The sequence below is a fragment of the Ciconia boyciana genome, chromosome 4 (genome assembly GCF_034638445.1).
Source record: "Ciconia boyciana chromosome 4, ASM3463844v1, whole genome shotgun sequence".
NCBI classification, from domain to species: Eukaryota; Metazoa; Chordata; class Aves; order Ciconiiformes; family Ciconiidae; genus Ciconia; species Ciconia boyciana.
Window position 1 is genome coordinate 14,280,656 of NC_132937.1, and position 21,971 is coordinate 14,302,626.

At 43.7% G+C, this 21,971-nt stretch overlaps 1 protein-coding gene across 1 annotated transcript in view; it reads left to right on the top strand.

Moving 5' to 3' along the window:
* The window catches only part of MYO5B (myosin VB), a 125,842-nt gene that overhangs the window by 67,439 nt on the left and 36,432 nt on the right, over positions 1 to 21,971 (top strand). Inside the window, 7 exon segments of the mRNA XM_072859633.1 lie at positions 738 to 949; positions 3,628 to 3,784; positions 6,076 to 6,315; positions 13,552 to 13,791; positions 18,545 to 18,629; positions 20,109 to 20,257; positions 21,066 to 21,185. Of these exon segments, the coding sequence (XP_072715734.1) occupies positions 738 to 949; positions 3,628 to 3,784; positions 6,076 to 6,315; positions 13,552 to 13,791; positions 18,545 to 18,629; positions 20,109 to 20,257; positions 21,066 to 21,185 (1,203 nt within the window).

The window sequence follows — 21,971 nt, forward strand, 5'->3', positions numbered from 1 at the left end:
TTGCCCTATCTTGATGTGTGGGAGACTTTTAATGGCCACTAATATGTAGAAAAAGCATCCTATAGATTGGGACTTTTTCCCCTTATATGTATAAGCAAATAATAAGTCTTTGCCACCCCCCTTACCAAAACCTTACTACTCACTCGTGCATTATTTTTAAATTGCAAGTGTGCGCGCAAAGGTTTCTTCCTGTTGTCTTGCTGTTGAGGAGCCCAGAATGTGCACAGCATCTTTGCCAGGTTTTAATTTTTGATCCTTGTTTTCCTTGTGGGATTTTGAGGAATTTACTCAATTGGGTTCCTCTCTGCAAAAGCTGTTCTCCTTATGCACCAAGTGTTTGTCTTATCTGCAAATGGCTCTGCAGCTGTAAGCCTTAATCTTTTCAAGACAGACATCTTTTCTTGAAGTCCTCTGGTGTTGCATTGCTCTATTTAACTTAACAAACAAACAAAAAAACCCAAAACAACCAAAAAACCCAACCAACCAAAAAACATTCAAAACTTGTATAAATATATGGAACTTAAGACTGAATCCTAGTGCTGTATTCCTCAATGGGTATATAGAAGATTAAGTAGTTTGGAGTCTAATATCTTCATCACCTAGTGCAGAAGAGATGTGAACTGAGTTGATAAATTTGATTCAAAGTGTTTTTTTTAATCTGTATCTACTGAGCAACGTAGACTGAAAAAAAAAAGTTTGCCTTAATTAAATTTAGTTTCCTTTATGCTTTTGAAAAGGATCCAGACAAGTTCCAGTTTGGACGTACCAAGATCTTTTTCCGTGCAGGCCAGGTGGCATATCTGGAGAAACTGCGAGCAGATAAGTTCAGAACTGCCACAATCATGATTCAGAAGACGGTGCGGGGCTGGCTGCAGAGGGTCAAGTACAAAAGGCTGAAACAAGCTGCAATTGTCATCCAGTGCTACACGCGTGGGCACCTGGCGCGGAGGTGGGTCCTAGGAAGCCCTCAGAGGAAGGGCTAGCTGGGAGGTCAAGTGGAAGAACACTTCTGGGCGCTTGTATTCTCAATCTGTTCCATCTTGTAGACCTTATATTTGAGGGTTTCATAGGAAAAATGTTGAAAATGCTCTGCATGGGGTGTTGCCTTTCAGCCCTGTGAAAACAAGACCTGTTTTGTGCACGTAGGTACCACTATGGTGAAAGTTTCTGTGCTAAAGTCAGGACTCATTCCTGGCCCCTCTCTACAGCTTTATTTGAGGGCAAGAGATCAAAATTCTTTGTCTCAATTTGATTTCATATCTGTATTGATTTAATTTCTAGGTGCTGGGCCAGGGCCAGAGCATAGGCAGCTAGGCTGTAATCAGGTGACTAAAGTACTCCGAGATATTTAGGTGGCAGTGTTTCACAAAACTAATATTTTTCTGAGACTACCTCTGGCAAAGGGCATTTGGATCAGCCAGTGAGCACTTTGTTAGTTGGTATGCGCTCCTCTTCTGCAGAGACCAGATTTGTGCCTCCTTGGTATCCAAGAATTGGATATCCAATATTCAATATTGGATATCCAATATCCAATATTCTCAGAATTGATTTGCTGTATCCTTTGTAATGAGAAAAATCACTCCAAAACACTGGCAGTGGGGCTATTTGCAGTACAGAATAATAGAGCTCAATGTTCCTGCTCTGTGTGCAGGAACCTCAAGCTTCCTCGTGTCGGTGGCTTGCTGGGATTTCTGTAGATAATGCTGCACTGGAGAGTAGGCTGTTGGTAGCAGATGTGGGGTGGGTGTGAGGGAGCAGTAAAGCAATGTAATAGCATCCCAACACACAGGTCACCTTGTATCTTGTGCCCCTTATTTGTGTCAAACGCTGCTGTTCTCCTGCATCTAGCCAAGCTGGCTTCAGGCACTTTGCAGATACGAACAAGGAGTAGGTTTAGGTCCTTTCAGCTTTGTTTCCCTTCTTGTTTTCTGCTTAGAGAAGCTGTGGTGTGTTGGCTGTGTTGCTTAGTTTTGAGCAGCAATGTTCTCCCTGACTCTGGGTTAGCATCTGCCCATCAGAAGTGCTGCTACCTAATCTGCAGCACAATTAACTCTGCTTGCACTTGGGCAACATGAGATGCTGCCTGCCTGCTACAAGGCTCCTGCACAGTCACTTCACTCCTGATTGCTGGATGAATGTCAATTTCTATCACTTATTGAAGCAACCAAAGGTGAAGAACTTCCATGTTCCTTCAAGGGATTTCCTCTAAATCATACTGTATTTTGGAAGAACATCAGAGATACTAACTGAATTTGTGGTATTATTTGCTCTTGTGAAAGGGATTGGCCTCTTGGAGAATCCAGGGGTGAGAAGGTCTCAAATGAGCAAAGTTGGGCAGTTTGGTGACTTTTATTTAAAACTGAGCACAGATTTTTCTTGTCCCCAGATGTCCATGTACTTCTCTAGCCTCATGCCTGCAGGTCCCTCTTGGCAGTCTTACAGCTCACTTGAAGACAAGGCAAATGAGATCTAAGCAATAAGAGGAAGGTTAAGAAAAAGGGGGAGTCTGTGATTAACTTTAGCCTCTCTGGTGGGCTCTCCATGCACACCTACAGATTTGGTCTCTATATTTACCTTTGCATCAGCCAACCATCCCTCTAAGGAGGGGAGGAGGAATCCCCGGTGATGTTGAAGTGACGGGGTATGAGCTTAAAAGAGAGGCTGGAAGCAGATGTGCAGAAACCATCTGCTGCAGTGTTTCTTCAACATGATTTTTCAGTTCACCTCTTTGTGCTGGTTTCATAGGGATGGATGTTATCTGGATAACTGTTTTCTCCTCTTTTTGGAAACAGATCATCCCTTGTCCTTTTTAGTAAGCTCTGGTTCAGTGAGTCCTAATGAGAAACCGTCATCCTTGACGAAGAGAATAATATATAAGCCAATCTGATATGGCTCTTATAGTTTTGATATGCTTTTCGCAAAATAAAGAAGTGGATCAAATAACTATATAATGCTTCATGCTGAGAGCAATAAAAGAATAATAAATTCAGCAAAACAAGCTAATTATCAAATGAAATGGAGGTTTTATGGGCATTTATTAACCTGTGTAACAGCAAATTGAACATGAATTCAGTTGGAGAATGGGACCAACATGGCACGGAGTTGACCACATCTCTCATTATTTACTCTCTGTGAATTGCTTGGGGCTCTGCTCGTGAACGTTGCCAAACCAGTGCACACCAGTTTAAATGTCAGATGAATTTGCAGCTGTTTTCACTGAGCTGGTAGATACCCCATGCAACACTTGCTTTTTATAGTTAGGGAAGTGATGGAGCCAACCTGGGCATTGATTGGCTTAAGTACGTAAGGCAGAGAGTTCAAACCAAGGCAAAAGCTGGAAAATATTTGGTTTTACTGCTGTTTGGGAATAATGTGGTGTGTTGATTCCTGGTTCCAGTGCTCCTGGGTGCCATGGACACTGTCTGATTGCATACGTGTTCTCATTATTCTAATGGAAACATGCTCTCAGCTGCTCTTTTCTTAGCACTACTGCTGGGATGATCTTTCTTGAATACCATCAAGCTACTTTTGGACAAAAGGTTTTTCTCTCTGTCCAGTTTAAAACTTACTATGACAAAAAAAAGGGGAGTTCAGTTTTACTGCTAACCTCTTTCCTGTGCTTTCCAGGCTTGCCCAGTACCTGAGGAGGACAAGAGCTGCCATCATCTTCCAGAAGCAGTACCGAATGCTGCGGATCCTCCGAGCTTTCCAGAGGGTCCGCAATGCAACCATCACCATTCAGGCTTTTGCTCAGGGCATGTTTGTCAGGAGGATTTATTGCAAGGTACGGCTCCACAGAGTGTCTTTGCATTAGAAAAGAGTAGGAAGAGCCTTTATATTTACCTCCGCTGGCGTAGCACGACAATGTATTTGTTGTGGCCGTTTTGATGTTTTACGAAGCCGACTGCCTCTGGTGTTTCTGGAGAAGCACACATTGATGGCAAGCATTGCCATTTAAAGCTGTGCAAGCAAAAATTATTTTGGCAGCAGCACCTCAGCAGAGCAGCTAAATGAAGTTAGTCATTCGGATGCCGGAAGGCGTTGTGGAAATCTGGAAATGTCATTTGATCTAACCCATACTCTGCAAAAACCTCCCTGGCAAAGCGAATCTGTGTCTGAGCTGTGCTGCAGGTGCTGTTTCCAGTATGCTAGGAAGACCAGTAGGGTCTGTCATGGAAGGCATCAAGTGATTTATTGCTATAAATCCCTCTTTAATTAGTTCTTTCCATTAGCTTTCTGTGTTAAACCAGGAGCTGAAAGTAAGGAAGTAAAGGTTTGATAACAGCAAGTGATACAGTGAGAAATCATCTGTCAGGAAACTGAGAACAGCTTTGGGGAATCTTCTGTCCACTCTTCAGATCCAGCCTTACTTTGGTAGTCCCCTAAATTTATGCCTAATGGGTGGTCATGGGGATACTCAAAGAAGTCAGTGGCTCGATGAGCCAGGAGGGGAGAGCCTGTTCCTGGAGTTGATGGAGGTTACCTGGACACCTGGTGACCTACCAGAGAGATCAGGGATGTTCTCCAAAACAGAGCAGCTGGATGCTGGTGATCAGGAATTTGTGCTGCCACTGCTTTTTCAGCATCTATTTCTTAAATCAGAAGCCTCTGCAGGGGAGGCAGCTGGTCCAGCATTTAAACTCTCTGAGATTCAAGGCAACCCAAAATCTTAACAAGGTGTAGAAGTTTGCTTGAAGGTCAGGCCTCTCAAATCTGAACATCCTTAATCTCTGGAGCACCTGGATATAGTGTTGGATATAGGTGTCAGTTCAAGTGCATGCTCTCAACAACAGATGCAGGGCTGCAGGTGATGCTCCGTGGGGTCAGGGCATGCCCAGTGCCCACAAAGACTTTGCTGTAAGGCTGGAACAGATCCCCAAGGAAATGTAGTAGGGTTTCTTCTAGCTCTTTGGGCACCCCTAGCTTTCTCCATCTTTGAGTGCCAAGGCTGGAGACATACAAAGCTCATTTCAGAGTAACTCCTGTTGCATCCTAAGTTCATGCAATCCCTTTATTCTGAATTAAAATTTGCAAGTGCAAAGAAAGCCTTAGGGTGAAACAAAAGATTTGAGAAGCTGATATGGTACTGTTTCTGATACAACTTATCCCAAACTACTAACAGCAAAGCATCTTGTAATCTTTAAATTCTCCTGGTATTTTTTCCTCATAATACTGCAGTGTAGATCAACATAAAGTTATTAACAACATGCTGGTTATATCTCTTAATATATCAGCCTTCAGTTTTAGAGGAAGGAATTGAACTCCACCTACTGAAAAGGTTGCTGTAAATTTTTGGGGAGAAATCCAATGCAAAAGTGCCAGAAGTTTCACAAAACCAGATATCTAAGTTTCTAAAAATTGAATAATGCAAGAGAACTGGCTGCAGACTGCAGAAAGGACTCCAGGGTTTTATTTGAAGGTTATCCATATGATAAGAAATCTCACCAGGACAGCATTTATCTGCAGTATAAATTAGCATAATGCTAGGGGCAGAACACAGGGCGGGGAGATCTAAAAACCTGTTCTGGTGTGAGTTATATCTGATGCTGAAGGGACAGTAAGTTTATTGCTAAGTGTTGGGGTGTCTGTTAATGGCTATTTATTCTGCTAGCTATGGATCTTGGGGATCTGAGTACTATTCTGAGGTGGAATGTATGTTCTATTCCATGAAGTATGTCAGCCCAGATGTCTCCTGTCCCCATTGAGTCTTCTAGTCACCAACTCGGGAACATAGTCCCTCTTGTTTCACTGGCCAAGCAGATGTTGCCTCTTCTTAGAGAGCAGCATGGTTCCTAAGAGAGGACTGGATGTGCCCTGCCTGCATCAGTTGAGTGCAGTGACCAGAGAAATCTCCCAGGAGGGGGTGTTGAAGTACCCCTTCCCGTCTATAAAAGAGGATGCAAAATAACAGCCTCTATCTCCAGCCATCGCCCCCTGCACCTACCAGGACACTCCTGCTTGGAGGAGAAGCCCTTTCAAAGACAGATTGGGAAGTGTTGAGTGCTATGTGGCTGCTGCTACCTTTGCAAGTGACTTTTCTCCCTTGATTGTCCCATTTCTGCCCATGTTTTGTAGATCCTGGCGGAGCACAAAGCCACCATCCTCCAGAAGTACGCCTGTGGCTGGCTGGCCCGCACTCGCTTCTGCCGGGTCAGGGGTGCCACCATCATCCTGCAGTGCTACTACCGGCGCATGAAGGCCAGACAGGAGCTGAAGGTGCTGAAGATTGAGGACTGCTCAGCACAGCACCTGAAGAAGCTCAACATTGGCATGGAGAACAAGGTGGTCCAGCTTCAAAGGAAGATCAATGAGCAGGTACATCCTGAGCAGTGCTGGGACAAGTGTGGTCCCGCTTCTGCTTTGCCTTTCTTGTGCTGTCCTTTCTGGGAAGGTTTTCATCTTCCCATGACGTCTGGGAAGGATGTCATGGTGGCGGCAGCCTTCTGCTACTGCTAGCCAGATGCTTGTAAGGGTGGGACACCACCATGGAAGTGCAGATGCACTTGGATCTTGGGTCTCCAGGTTGCTGTCTGAAGAGCTTGCGCAGTAAGCTGCAAAAGCTGCATTGTAATTTTTGTGAGAACTGCCCAGAGGGACTCAGAGGAGGAAGTTAAAATGGCAGTTCTGAAAGCTGTTGCTTGAAAACCCAAGCCAGCTCCACGTGAGATCCCTATGTCAAACAGGCTTTGGCCATTACGCTTTCTGCTTTGCAAGCACTAAGGATGCAGAGCCTCTGCCACAGTCTGCTGTACTGAACCATATGTTTTGTGAGTCACGTTACCTGGAAGGTAAAAGGTAAATTGGATAAATAGTAATTTTGCAAAGCAGTTTGAGCATGTTTGTGTTACTGGATGTAACTGTTCAGAAGTAAGAGCCATGATGAGGGGTGAGATGGCATGATGTAAGTGATAGATGCCTGCGTGGATGGCTTGGTGGTCTTACTGTGACTACTTGATCACAGAGAGGTCTTCATCAAATGCCACATGCCATTAATGACCTGTAAAATAGTTTGATTACACATGCAGAAGGAGGGGTTTCCCACCTACTAACATGAGTGTGCAAGTTACTCTGATAAATAGCCTCTATGTTACTTGCAGTGCTGTACAAGGACTTCAGGGAGGAGTGTAAGAAATGCTGAGTAGACCCAGCTGTGTCCACTAATTTCAACAGGGAGATTCATATTCACCTATATCCTTAAACTGTCCTTTTATGGTGTGTTGGTTTCAGCTGGGATAGAGTTAATTTTCTTCCTAGTAGCTGGTATAGGGCTGTGTTTTGGATTTTAGTATGAGAATAATATTGATAACACGCTGATGTTTTCGTTGTTGCTAAGTGGTGTTTACACTAGTCAAGGACTTTTCAGCTTCCCCTGCTCTGCCAGGTGCACAAGAAGCTGGGAGGGGGCACAGCCAGGATAGTTGACCCAAACTGGCCAAAGGGCTATTCCATACCATATGACGTCATGCTCAGTATATGTGGTTCAACCAGGGAACCAACCCGTGTCAGTATCAGTCACCCCTATTCACAAAAAGAAATCTTGGAAGCGAAGGTCAGCTCGTTTAGAAAGGGAAGACGAAAGAGCAGGGCCATCACAAGGAGAGGACGAGGAAGAACTTGGGGATGAGATGGAAACCACCCGATCCCTATCCTTGAGTGAGCTGCGAGATATGCGAAAAATTTCAGCCATTGTCCAGGCAAGCACATGGTCACCTGGCTGCTCCGATGCTGGGATAATGGGGCCAGTAGCCTGGAAGTAGAGGGTAAGGAAGCCAAGCAGCTGGGATCCCTTTCTAGGGAAGGGGGCACTGACAAAGCGATTGGAAAAGGAGAACCAGCCCTCAGCCTCTGGAGGCGACTCCTGTCAGCTATGAAGGAAAGATATCCCTTCAAGGAAGATGTTGTATATCGCCCCGGGAAATGGACCACCATGGAGAAAGGGATCCAGTACCTGAGGGAATTAGCCATGCTGGAGGTGATTTATGGTAACCTGGACAACAAGCGGTTATCCAAAGATCCAGATGAGGTCCAGTGCAGATGACCCATGTGGCGGAAGTTGGTATGGAGCGCACCATCGTTGTGTGCCAACTCATTGGCAATACTGAACTAGAAAGACAGAGAGGGACCAACAGTGGATGAAGCGGCTAGTAACCTCTGAGAATACAAAGAAAGTATCTCTTCCTCCCTTGTCTTGGCTGTGGAGAAACTGTCCCGGGAGGTCTAGCAACTCAAAGAGGATATGTCCTACTCCCCACCTGTACAGACAGGTATCTCAGCTATTAGGAGTCAGCGTTCTTCTGCTCAAGAGAGAGGATATAGAGGGTACACACCACGGGGCACCCTATGGTTTTACCTGCGTGACCACGGAGAGGACATGAGGAAGTGGGATGGAAAACCTACCTCGACCCTAGAGGCGCGGGTACGTGAGTTGCAAGGAAAAACAATCACCAAAGGGGGTTCTTCCAGGGAAATTGCTGCTCCGGTTTCCAGCGGACACTTCCCCAGACAGAGTAAAAGGGCTGATCTTACTCCTGATTTTAATGAAGGAGCTCCTGACTCGTATGTACAAGAAGTGGGTAATGAATACTATGACCAGGACTAGAGGGGCCCTGCCTCCAGCCAGGTGGAGGAAAGGGACAACCGGGTTTACTGGACTGTGTGGATTCGATGGCCTGGCACATCAGACCCCCAGGAGTATAAGGCTCTAGTAGACACCGGTGCACAGTGTCCCCTAATGCCATCAAGCTATACAGGGACAGAACCCATCTGTATTTCTGGAGTGACAGGGGGATCCCAACAGCTAACTGTATTGGAGGCCAAAGTGAGCCTAACTGGGAATGAGTGGCAAAAGCACCCCATTGTGACTGGCCCAGAGGCTCCGTGCATCCTTGGCATAGACTACCTCAGGAGAGGGTATTCCAAGGACCCAAAAGGGTACCGGTGGGCTTTTGGTATAGCTGCCTTGGAGAAGGAGGAAATTAAACAGCTGTCCACCTTGCCTGGTCTCTCAGAGGACCCTTCTGTTGTGGGGTTGCTGAGGGTCGAAGAACAACAGGTGCCAATCGCTACCACAGTGGTGCACCGGAGGCAATATCGTACCAACCGAGACTCCCTGATTCCCATCCATAAGCTGATTTGTCGACTGGAGAGCCAAGGAGTGATCAGTAAGACTCGTTCACCTTTTAACAGTCCTATATGGCCAGTGCAAAAGTCTAATGGAGAGTGGAGACTGACAGTAGACTATCGTGGCCTGAATGAAGTCACACCACCGCTGAGTGCTGCCGTGCCGGACGTGCTGGAACTTCAATACGAACTGGAGTCAAAAGCAGCCAAATGGTATGCTACAATTGATATCACTAATGCGTTCTTCTCAGTCCCTTTGGCAGCAGAGTGCAGGCCACAGTTTGCTTTCACTTGGAGGGGTGTTCAGTACACCTGGAATCGACTGCCCCAGGGGTGGAAACACAGCCCTACCATTTGCCATGGACTGATCCAGATGGCACTGGAACAGGGTGAAGCTCCAGAACATCTGCAATACATTGATGCCATTATTGTGTGGGGCAATGCAGCAGAAGAAGTTTTTGAGAAACGGAAGAAAATAGTCCAAATCCTCCTGAAAGCCGGTTTTGCCATAAAACAAAGTAAGGTCAAGGGACCTGCACAGGAGATCCAGTTTTTAGGAATAAAATGGCAAGATGGACGTCGTCAGACCCCAATGGATGTGATTAACAAAATAACAGCCATGTCTCCACCAACTAGCAAAAAGGAAACACAAGCTTTCTTGGGCGTTGTGGGTTTTTGGAGAATGCATATTCCAAATTACAGTCTGATCGTAAGCCCTCTCTACCAAGTGACCCGGAAGAAGAACGATTTCCAATGGGGCCCTGAGCAACGACAAGCCTTTGAACAAATTAAACGGGAGATAGTTTACGCAGTAGCCCTTGGGCCAGTCCAGGCAGGGCCAGATGTAAAGAATGTGCTCTACACCGCAGCCAGGGAGAATGGCCCTACCTGGAGCCTCTGGCAGAAAGCACCAGGGGAGACTCGAGGTCGACCCCTAGGGTTTTGGAGTCGGGGATACAGAGGATCTGAGGCCTGCTATACTCCAACTGAAAAGGAGATATTGGCAGCATATGAAGGGGTTTGAGCTGCTTTGGAAGTGGTTGGTACTGAAGCACAGCTCCTCCTGGCACCCCGGCTGCCGGTGCAGGGCTGGATGTTCAAAGGGAGGGTCCCCTCTACACATCATGCAACTGATGCTACGTGGAGTAAGTGGGTTGCGCTGATCACACAACGGGCTCGGATAGGAAACCCCAATGTGCTTACAATGGTGGAAGCAAACACCAGATGGCTGGAAACATATCCTGTGCCCCATGCCACCGCCCGGAACACTCTCCTGGGCCTTGAAAAGCAAGTCCTATGGCAACATGGAACCCCAGAAAGAATTGAGTCAGACAAGGGGACTCATTTCCGAAATAACCTCATAGACACCTGGGCCAAAGAGCATGGCATTGAGTGGGTATATCACATCCCCTGTCATGCACCAGCTTCCGGGAAAACTGAACGATACAATGGGCTGTTAAAGACTACACTGAGAGCAATGGGTGGTGGGACATTCAAACATTGGGATACACATTTAGCAAAGGCCACCTGGTTAGTCAACACTAGGGGATCTGTCAATCGAGCTGGCCCTGCCCAATCAAAACTGTTACACACTGTAGAAGGGGATAAAGTCTCTGTAGTGCACATAAAAAACATGCTGGGGAAGACAGTTTGGGTTACTCCTGCCTCGAGCAAAGGCAAGCCCATTCGTGGGATTGCTTTTGGTCAAGGACCTGGGTGCACTTGGTGAGTAATGCAGAAGGATGGGGAAGTCCGCTGTGTACCTCAAGGGGATTTGATTTTGGGTGAGAATAGCCAATGAACTAAATGGTATGATCGTAATTGCTATACAATACTGTATGTCATCTCTTTTATGGTGGCTATATGCCATATCAATGGTATTTCAGTGAGAATCTCCCAGTTTAATGAAGAAGGAACTTTGCTGAAAGCAAGCAAAGTGCAGCAGTGATGGAACCAGAACTGGCTTCAGCATGCAACAATCCAACCCCACACACCCTCTCTCCTGCCCTGAAGGACTGTTATGACAGATGGAGCCCAAAGTCATGGACTAAATGACCTCAATGGACATTTTAGAGGGATGGCACATAGACCAAGGGAATGATAGCTGTGTGTATATATCAAAAGACAGGGAAAGTGGTGGTGATTAATTGGATTAATTAGAAAGGGTAGGACTTGGGCATGACGTAAATGGTATAGAATAAGGGGTGGATGCTGTCCTGGTTTCAGGTGGGATAGAGTTAATTTTCTTGCTAGTAGCTGGTATAGTGCTGTGTTTTGGATTTTAGTATGAGAATAATATTGATAACACATTGATGTTTTGGCTGTTGCTAAGCGGTGTTTACACTGGGCAAGGACTTTTTCAGCTTCCCCTGCTCTGCCAGGTGCACAAGAAGCTGGGAGGGGGCACAGCCAGGATAGTTGATCCAAACTGGCCAAAGGGCTATTCCATACCATATGATGTCATGCCCAGTATATAAACTGTGGGGAGTTGGCCGGGGGGCAGTGATCGCTGCTCGGGGACTGGCTGGGCATTGGTCGGCAGGTGGTGAGCAGTTGTATAATAGAGATGGCTGAACACCTGCCTGCCCATGGGAAGCAGTGAATGAATTCCTTGCTTTGCTTTGCTTGCGTGCGCGGCTTTTGCTTTACCTATTAAACTGTTTTTATCTCAACCCACGAGTTTTCTCACTTTTGCTCTTCCGATTCTCTCCCCCATCCCACCATGGGGGAGTGAGCGAGAGGCTGCGTGGTGCTTAGTTGCCAGCTGGGGCTAAACCACGACAGGAGGTCACCTAAAGAGGGGCTAAAAGGATGATCAGAGCGATGGTAGAAGAAGCGATCCTACAAGCCACATTGGGAATCTACAAGAGACTAATCGGAAGTATGGGTGGGGATTTCGGTATCCACCAACTCACCATGCATTTTTACAGGGGTCTGTCAGGTCTGGAAGAACCTGTGTAGACCTAGAAGATAAAATTCTCGACTTTCATGGGTATTTTTTCTTTTCCAGGCTGTAAGGTTTTTTGAAAACTGTGTTGTACAGGAGCTAATGGGAGCCTTTGACCCTATTACAGATATCACTCATACTTCTTCGCATTGAATTTTTTTTTCTTGCTAACTTGACGCTGGTGAACATCTTAGAGGAAGAAGTTGCATCTCAGGATCTGTGACTTTGCACATATACTGCTTATCCTGACCAGTCAAAAATTGTATATCAGGACTTCCCTAGTCCATTGACTTTTTGAAGTGATACATTTGTGTCTTAAAAGACTTTTGTCTTCTGGCTTGTTCACCTCAAGCTTTTCTTAGTCTCCACATGAACTAAAAACTTCTGGATGGAAGGAGCAGTTTCTCATGAGCTGTTGTGACTCTGTTGGTGACTAAAGCTCTGAGAAACAGCAAAAGGCTAAGTTGCATATTACCACGACAGTCATCTGGTCTGGACAACAATATCTTGCCAAATATTTTCCAGCAAGACTAGGAAAGACCAAAACTGATATTTCTGATGTTCAAGTGAAATATCCACCAAAAGTCCCATTTAAGAAAGGAAAGCTTTTCAGATCTTTTGTACAATGAGTGATATGAACCCAGATCTTTAAAGGTGTATTGAAAGCTTTCAAAAAGGAAACTTTAAAGACCAGACTACATCTTAAATTTCAAAACAGTTCTTTTGCTCTCATGATTATCTATGTAATGTTAGCAAAGCTATGTGGTAGGCTCTTTACTGAAGCTCTTGGTCTGTTGTGAATTCATTGTTGTTTCTGGGGCTGGCTAATAATGATGATGTTTTATTAGTCACAATATAGTTCCCATTGACTTGACTTGACCCACAAAAATCAAAGCTGCTGAATTTTCAGATCTCAAAACTTGGGAGCAAATCATTGCTAAGTGCTTTAAAAGAGAAAATCTAAGCAAATAAAAAGATGATTGAGCTGGCACATGACTTAAAGCTGAGGTTTAGGGAGCTCTTTGTGCTCAAGGCTGCAATTATGCTACAGTGCATTGTCACCCCAGGCTCCTGCAGGCATAGGAGTCAAGAATAAAAGGATAAACTGCAAACCCAATATTGCAAACCAAAAAAATTGCAAGCCAGTTGCATTAAGCAACGTTGTTTGGAAGCTGTAATAGAAGTGTAGGGTTTTTGTTTGGTTGCCAGTGCTATCACATGTTGTTTGCCTTTGCTTCAAGTGTAACATCAATTTAATAAATGCGTGTATAATCGTTATCAAAATATTACTGAGCTTTTGTCACAGTTTTGAAAATATTTTTGGCTTGATGAGCTTTATTAGCATATGCATAGAAATGTTTGTTAGCGGAAGTTTGTTACCCACCATGCTCAAGGATTTTTGATGGTTACTTTTGTAGTGCATCAGTGCATGCATTGATCTTACTTATGGTCTTATTTTCTTCTTTTTGGGATGTTGGCTGCAGAACAAGGAATACAAACTTCTGAATGAGCAGCTCTCTATGCTTGCATCTGCCCACTCCTCTGAGGTGGAAAAGCTGAAGAAGAAACTGGTGTAATATCAGCAGAGCCAGCAGGGTGATGGCAACCAGCTTGTCAGCTTGCAAGAAGAGATGGAGAACCTCCAGCTGGAGCTTGAAAAAGCTCATGGTGAGAGGAAGGTTGTGGAAGACAGCTACATTAAGGAGAAAGACCTACTGAGAAAGGTATGTGTATTTGTCACATCTTATGTTGTGTAGGTGGTCATGCTGATGAAAGCTCGCTCTTCACAAGTCTGAGGGGGAAAGACTTAATTTCTATTTTTTAATTATAATTTTTTTTTTCTTTTTGTCACTGAATGCCCCTAGAATTTGCCTTTTAAGCAGGTCATGGGGCAGCAAGGGCAGGTGGACATCCCTGCAGGAGCAGTGACTGCCTCATGTCAGAAGGATGCCCTGTCTCGATACCTTTTGCACTGCCAACCACGAAGAAACTCCCCAAACCCAGATCCATCTGAAATAAGGGCACTTGATAACTGCAGATATGCCAGAGCTTTGTATATCTACAGTGATTCCTCATGGCATGTAATGCAAAATATTGGGGAAGGCTGTCGTAGATGCTGTAAATATTAGGAAGATGTGATGTCCTTCCTCAGCCCAGCTGGGTATGGGATGTGAGGGCTCCGTTTCTGCCATGCAGTCCATGGCTGTTGCAGCTGGTCATAGTGGCTGGCGTTGTAGCTACGTGCAGAGTATGACCTGTGTGGGGACCAACTCATCCCTCCCAAGCAGAGGCACTACTCCAACACCAGCTAGGCTGGTTGTTACAAGCCTTTATAGGGTTTGGAGCTGTGATATGGACTAAACTTTATCTTCTTCCCCTCCTTCACGCAAATTCCTAAGCTTTCTGGATCTCTTGAGGTGAAGGTGGCCCAGCGCTACGACCATTGTACAAGAAAGTGTTCTAGCAGGAAAAAGAGACTTCAGAGTGTAGAGGTTTTTTGCAAATAGTAAAAATGGACATTTTACACTGAATTTCTTTGGTCAGGTTCAATCTGAATAATGTTCACACCCATGCTAATAACCTAAGGCAGTAAGGTATGGGTTCAGTTTCCTGCTGCGAATGCTTATGACTGCTCAGGTTAAATCTGTGATCTTTCTTCTTCTGCACTGGTGGTCGAAGTCGTTTCTTTGATCCTGCTATTGGAAAGAACTTCGGGCTTTTCTACTCAATGTGTTGTATAGAAAAAGCTATTTTGCAGCTGTTACTCTAGAATAGAGCTTTTTGTGTGACAACCTGAAGGTGAGTTGCTTTTGGAGATAAAAAGAGGTCTGGGACTAGCTGCATTTTAATTATGGTGAAAGAGTGCCCAGATGAGGCTCTTCTAGGGCCCTTCACTCAGCGGCACCAGCCCTGGCCAACCTCCCCTTGTGGGTAAGCCCTCAGATGGTGGGTTTGGGTGAGAAGCTGTGGAGACTGTGTGGTCAGGATAACTTAATCTGAACAACTAGCATAGCTGAAATGCTTTTTTGGGAGTGCTTCTCAAAAGGGCATTTGGCCTGTATGTGTGTTGTCTCTCGGCTGGACCAAGAGCTGTCAGAAAAGCAGTTACTCTGCTCTTTGCATGTGTATTGCACCCACACAGGGACGTATGGAGTCAGTGATTTTCTTTTCTCCAGCACCAAATTAGAAGATCCTTTTTGGCACAGGGCTCAGTTCATTAGCTGGCTGCAGTACAGGCTTTTAGAACCTGAAAGGATGCTTTATTTTGAAGGTGGTGCAGCTGGGGAAAAACTGCTTCTCTTTGTTCTTGATTGCAAATCCCCTTCGAGCACTCAGAAGAAAGGTTGATTTAATGACCAAAGAAATGCTTTCAAAAAGCATGAAGACAAAGCAAAAGCTTTCCCTTGTTGTAGAAGTGCCTACAGCAGAGCAAATACTGTGCACTTTACCATGACAATAAATGGTTTAATTATAAAACATTTCTACTGAGCAGTGCAGGCTCCCATTTCTGACATTAGCTTTCAGTTGCTCCCTTTGGTTCCTCGTCAGTGGGAAGACGGAGAAGACCTGTTTCCTTCCTGGAAACATTTGTTTAGCCAAAACACTTTCTGAGAAAAATTCTGATAGAGATTTTTGAGTAGTTCTAATAACTACCAGAAGTGTGGGGAGTGTTGTGAAACTGAATTCAGGTGAGAAGCACTTTTCACCTTCAATAGCAAGACTGCACCGTGGTTGTGGTGGGATGCACTTGCTTTGGAGATGATACCCAGAGTCATCAGACACTTCTGAGTGAGACTGAGGTGACAGCCTTGATTTTATGGACTTGAGCTGGGGCTGCAGCTTCTGCAAATGCGTATTAGTTGTGATTTTGTTACTGAAAAAAAGTCCTTTAGTCTCTTCCTCATAGCTTTTCTCTCCCAACTCCTTAATTTTAGAATAGCTCTTCTCATTCTGTTTTGTGATAAAGTTTAAAACATGAGATATGGGTGAGTACCAACAGCTCTTCCTAGGGCTTTCGGTAGCACCTAATCTTCTCACTTGGTGAGCTAGGATGATTCAAAGCCTGGCCAGGACTTTTATTAGGAAAATCCTAAATACCTTCATCCTTTCCTCACAAGATTAGGGGAGGACTGGAGCCAGATCTCATCAGACGGTTGTTCCAGTGTAACACTTAAATAATGGCTGAGCCATCATGAGTGCTCACTGCTCAACATCTTCCACAGAAATCCTTCAAAGCAGGTGCTGTTGCATTTGAAGCACCTTCAAAAATGTTTCCTATAGAAAGATGAGCACAAGGTACAAAAGGTGCCAGTGTAGGTACCAGAGATGGAGTTTGTGCTGCTTGGCCATTGTGTAATCTGCTTTGCTTGCCTCTACCTGTGTTTAATGGACTGTTTTCATTCTCACTGGGTTTCTGTAAACACAAATGTTGAATTCCAGCTTGTTTCTATTTCACATGGAAATAGGAATGTGATAAACAAGCTAAATCACTTAAGATCATATCTTAAAAATATCTATATCAAATATGGATTAGAAATTTTTAAACCTGGGAATAATTTTTGCGGATTCTACCAAGTCTTTCAGTTCTAAAATATTCCCCTAGCACAGTTGAAAAATACTCCAAATTTTTGTCTAGTTTTGTTTTCCAACAGTCATAACTTTATTTTATGGGCAGAAGAGTTCATTATCAGCACCCATTAAAGAGCACTAGTGAAATAATCCCATCACCCCTAATCTTTTCCCTGATGGGATAAACAAGTCGTGTTCCTCGCTGTCCCGTTGCAGCGCAGGTTTCCCTTCCCTTCTGTCACTCTTGTGGCTCTTCTCCAATTTTTTTAAGAATTCTTCCTAACTTGAAGATGCTAGTGCTGATTTAATGGCTGCATGTCTGCTATGATATTTATTTGAAATGATGTACAAATGAAGGAATGTAGTTGGTTTTGGTACAGAATATTAAAATCATGGCTCAGTTCAGAGCATTTAAAACACCAGTAGCTCTGCATACCTTAAATTGTGTTTTCTTCACTTTCTAGTTGTATTTCCAGTGTCCAGCTTTTCTACTGTATTTAGAGATAAAGGAGATTACAGTCTCATGCAGACAGCTGGCGTAAATGAACGGATTGGAGAACGAGGGGTAGTGAGATCTTCCAGTTTCTGTGCATGGGATATGACTGCTTCAGTCATGACTTTCAGTAAAATATTTATTGTGCTTTTACCCTCACCATTCGTATGTATCTGGCATGTACAATATTTGATAAAATACCTTGATTTGAGGATGCTTGTGTGGAAGACTGAAGTCTGTGCTAGGAACGCATGCCAGCTGGGCTGCCTATAAATTTTATCTAGTGGTGACAGCAAAATTACTATTCTTGGGCACTGAAAACTTTCATTATGGTGTGTATAGTGTTGTTTATCTTTGGCATCTTGAGATCCTTCTGCTGTGTGTAGCTGTTTTTTAAGCCGTGGCTACAGGATGCGATGGAGCAGGCACAGGGAATGACATTACGCTGGGATGATGTGTCAGTTTGTTCTCCTATCTGACAGCAGCAGAATCATCCTGCTTAACTGTAGCAGCATATTTCACTTGATAACGTGATGTTTTTGTGTTTTGAGATAACGCTGTTGAGTGCATCAAAATTCCTGAGGATGAACAAAATTACAGGATAGGTTGCTGTCAGCGTCAGTCCAGCCTTATCATTGTGACAAGTGGCCTTGCTTTCCTTCACTTTTAATAAAGAAGTAGTTAAAAAAAAAAAACAACAAACTATTTTGCAGGATTTAGTTTCTGTTTTCATTAATTTTTGCTAGGCGATTGTTGGCGTTAATTGCTATATATGCTCTTGTTGTATTACCAAAGGCCCTGGTACGCACTGTGCATCACTGTACTAGAGGTTCTGCAGAAGTGTGAAGCATTAAAGTGACTATAATCTTATGACATGAAGTGGGTACAATACACATAAAGTTAAAAAAGCCTTAACTATCTAATATTAGTCTTCCATGGTGCTCACGTTAACTGTGTCCATCTTAACAACTTAAGAGCCACATTGCCTGAAACAGTCAGCAGATTTTTTTGTCCTCAATGGCAATCAGTGCTATGACTTGAAGATAGCAATGAAGCCCATTGAGATGTGGAAACAAACCTGTGATTTGATGACCTGATCACTTGTAAGAGTTTCAGTCCTGCAGATTGTGGTCACCAAGTCCATCTGCTCAGTATTTTGTAAGATTCTGCTGAAAATGTTAATTCAAGGGAGAAATGCACTTGGGAAAAGAAGTTAGTCTTTGTTGTTGCAGTGCAGTTCTCCTATGCTTCAACTCCTGATATACAAAGGATAACTGGCAAAGCACAAGGGGATAGATCTTTTAAACAGCAAAGAAAGCCCAAACAAAGCTCCCTGTCTCCAGCCAGGTGAAATGTAATTCCCCTGCAGAGGCTCTGACCTGCAGCAAGCAGTAATTCTTTGCCTTGTTTTGTAGCGCATATCCGACTTGGAAGAAGAAAATGCTCTCCTGAAGCAGGAAAAAGAGGAACTTAACAGCAGGATCCTGTGTCAATCTGAAGGTAAGAAAAAATGCTTATAGCGTTGTAATGCCTCCACTAAATAAGGAGCTTAACTGTTCTCCCCTGAAATTTGTTTTTCCTGCGTGCTTCACTATTGGCCCCTTACCTTGAAAAGTGCTGATCTTCCTGCACGTCTTTTCTGGTGGTTTTTGTTGTTGTTTTTGTTCTACAGATAGTTCTGTTTGTGCTCTCCTGCTGGTGGATGGCAAGACAGAGGCTGGTTTAATTGGTGAAATATGGAATAAAGTACCCAAAAGGGCTTTTCAGTTCAGTTGCATTGCAGTATTTACTCCAGGTGATGTGGGAGGCAGCGAGGCTGCTGGGGGTGGAGGGTGGAGAGTAACAATGTCCCAGGATTGATGAATAAAGGATCCAAGGAACAGCACTGTTAACAATATTGAGGTGTGACAAAGGACTTCTCTAATGTGACAGGAGTCTGTGAGTGTTTTTTAAAGCAGAGACCTAGATGGTGCGAGGTACATAGAGGAAAGCAATCTGGGAAAATCCCAAGCCACAAAAGAAATTCTCATGCATGTATTGAGCTTTTTAAATTTTTATCATCCTTTTCAGCTTTGATTTTGTTGCAGGATTTACAAAGAGCATCGTGCATCATTCTGTGGATGTATCTATCACTGCTCCATGGTACTCAAAGTACCTCTTGCTCTCAGCCCAATGCAAAATAAAGGAATGAAAATAACATGTTAAAAAGAAACTTGCTGCAAATGTTTCTTAATCTCTTACAGGATGCTTTTGGAGCATCGAAGCTTGGGGAAAGCAAGTGGAGGGGTTTTGTTTGGTGTTAATCCATTTAAAAGGACACAAACTATATTTGTCTGGTTTCTCAGAAAGGGGAGGGACCAGATTTGCTTCCAAAAGACAGTTCTTTAAAAAAAACAAAAAAACAAAAAAAAACAACCAAAAAATAATTTATTTGGATATAAAATACTTTCAACCCCTACAGTCTTACCATGGTAAATGGTTGATGATGACATGAGAAGGAGATGCTGCTGTTGATTTGCTCCTATGCCAAATCTGGTGGTGGGAAGCAGGCAGAGAAGTCTTTAAGTGCAGCATGTACAACTTCTTGAACAGGAACGTATTTCCATACTGTGGTGGTCTTTTCTTGAGTGGGTTTATGGCTGGCCCATGGGAGCTGGAGCTGGCACAGCTGAGTGAAGCATAATAGATCTGGTGGTTTGTAGGTGCTGGAGATTTTTCTATAACTCAAATGGCAGAGGACTCTGGTCTCTGAGCAGAACAACTCACACTGTTCCAAAAGGCAAGGAGACAGATCTAGATTATAATAGTCTCTAAATATTAGAGAATGCTTATATGTATTTTAAAGATTCTTGGCAGAGAGCATTTTGTTAATTAGTCATTGCACATATTTACAAGAAATTAACTTGGAGTGAAGTGAACTTATGAAAGAAATTATGAAAATATCATTATTTTTTTTTTTCCTTTTTCCTTATTTTAAAGATGAATTTGCACGAAACACGGTTGAGGAAAATATCCAGATGAAGAAAGAGCTGGAAGAAGAGCGGTCTCGTTATCAGAACCTGGTAAAAGAGTATTCAAGGCTGGAGCAGAGATATGACAACTTGCGGGATGAAATGACTATTATAAAGGTAATGAAACTGATATTATCCCTATTCTGTTGTGTCCTGGACATGATGTTGGTGGCTGGATAACATGACTCACTCATCCCCAAAACACTTAATAGAACTGACGTTATCGTGCAGTTTGTGCTTGATGTTTCTAAGACTGAACTTCTACACTGAAGCCAAACCATATGTGTGCCTTGAAAAAGGAGCCTGATCTTTCACACTTCTCTATTAACTACATAGAGATATCTCTGAATCTCAGCAAAAGCTGGTTCATGCTTCTTGTTTTGCTTTTTGTTTTGCTTTTTGTTTTGGTGATGTTTGTGTGTAGGTGTTGGGTTAAAAAAACAAAACAACCCAACAACATGACTTCAGAATTTCAAAAGCCAAAGTTTTTAAGTTTACCTTTGCTAAAGTGTTAGAAGAACTGTTGAAAATTAGATAATAATTAGTGATGCTGAATTAGGTGGAAGGTTGAGTGTTTAAAGGGAGCCCTGGAGGGTGCTATGAACAGCATAATCTTGAGCTCAGATTTGCATGTTTGCACTTCACAGGCATCTGGTGTCATGAAAAGCCTTTAATTCATGCAGAATTTTTCAACTGAGCTTCTGTATCACTTCACATTTTATTTTGAACTATTCCCCTGTATTAATATGAAAGTTATGGTAGGGCATAAGGACTAGAAAATGGAATTCACTATAAGGTGACAGTCAAGCCTTTTGTAAAGGTAACCTTGATATATAGACACATATTTGCTCTAAGAAACAATGCTTCATGAGGAATCCTTTCTTAAACACTGAATGTATTATGTATCTGCATCGCTCCTTGGCAGCAAGCACCAGGGCACAGAAGAAACCCATCCAACCAGAGCAGTTTGGAGTCTGATTCCAATTATCCATCCATATCAACCTCTGAGATAGGAGACACTGAGGATGTAATACAGCAAGTGGAGGTACAGTAAACCGGGCAGGCTCCGGGGGAGGAGGAGAGCCCTGCTCTGCAGGGATGATTGACATGGGTCTTGGAGCACGTAGGAGGAATGCAGGTTGGACTATAAGGTGCGATGGGTGAAATCAATTTAATGCTACAGAAATACATCATTAACTGCGTGAGAGGGATTGCAGGGTTGTGGTGCTATGGCAAATGCTTACTTGTTTGTGGCATCAGGCTTAGATAGGGCTCTAAAAATAATAAAGTGTTGCCTTTTGGCATACCAGCTTAAAGACTGATGAAAATTCATCAAAGTGGTCAGTGTTGTTACATGTAGTTATTCCTAGCACTGATGGCAATGACTTCTCCGCAAGGATACCAGAGTTCATTACCCACTTGCCCCGAGCATTTTCATTCCAATGCATCTTCACGGATGCTTTGCTGGCCAGCACAGCCCCTGTAATCAGCAATCTCTTAATGCAGAAAAGAGCAGCATAAATTATTCCTTGGCTATCAAGAATCATGTGGAAAAGGGAAATGTTTTGCTTTACGTTTGCTAGAATAGGCTGCTTTTTAAACTCTACTTTCATGACTCGATAGCATGTGTGGATGATGAATGTTCCTAGGATCTGCCACTCCACTGGCAGGACCACGTTTTGTCCCCCACATAGCACACCTGCATAAACCCCCACTTCCCTTTGCTGGCTGCTGTTTTACGTTGCTTTAATAATTCTGAACTGCTCTGAGAGCATTTGCTGAAGTCAAAGTAATCAGTATTGGCCATGCTCTAATATAACATATTCCAGGT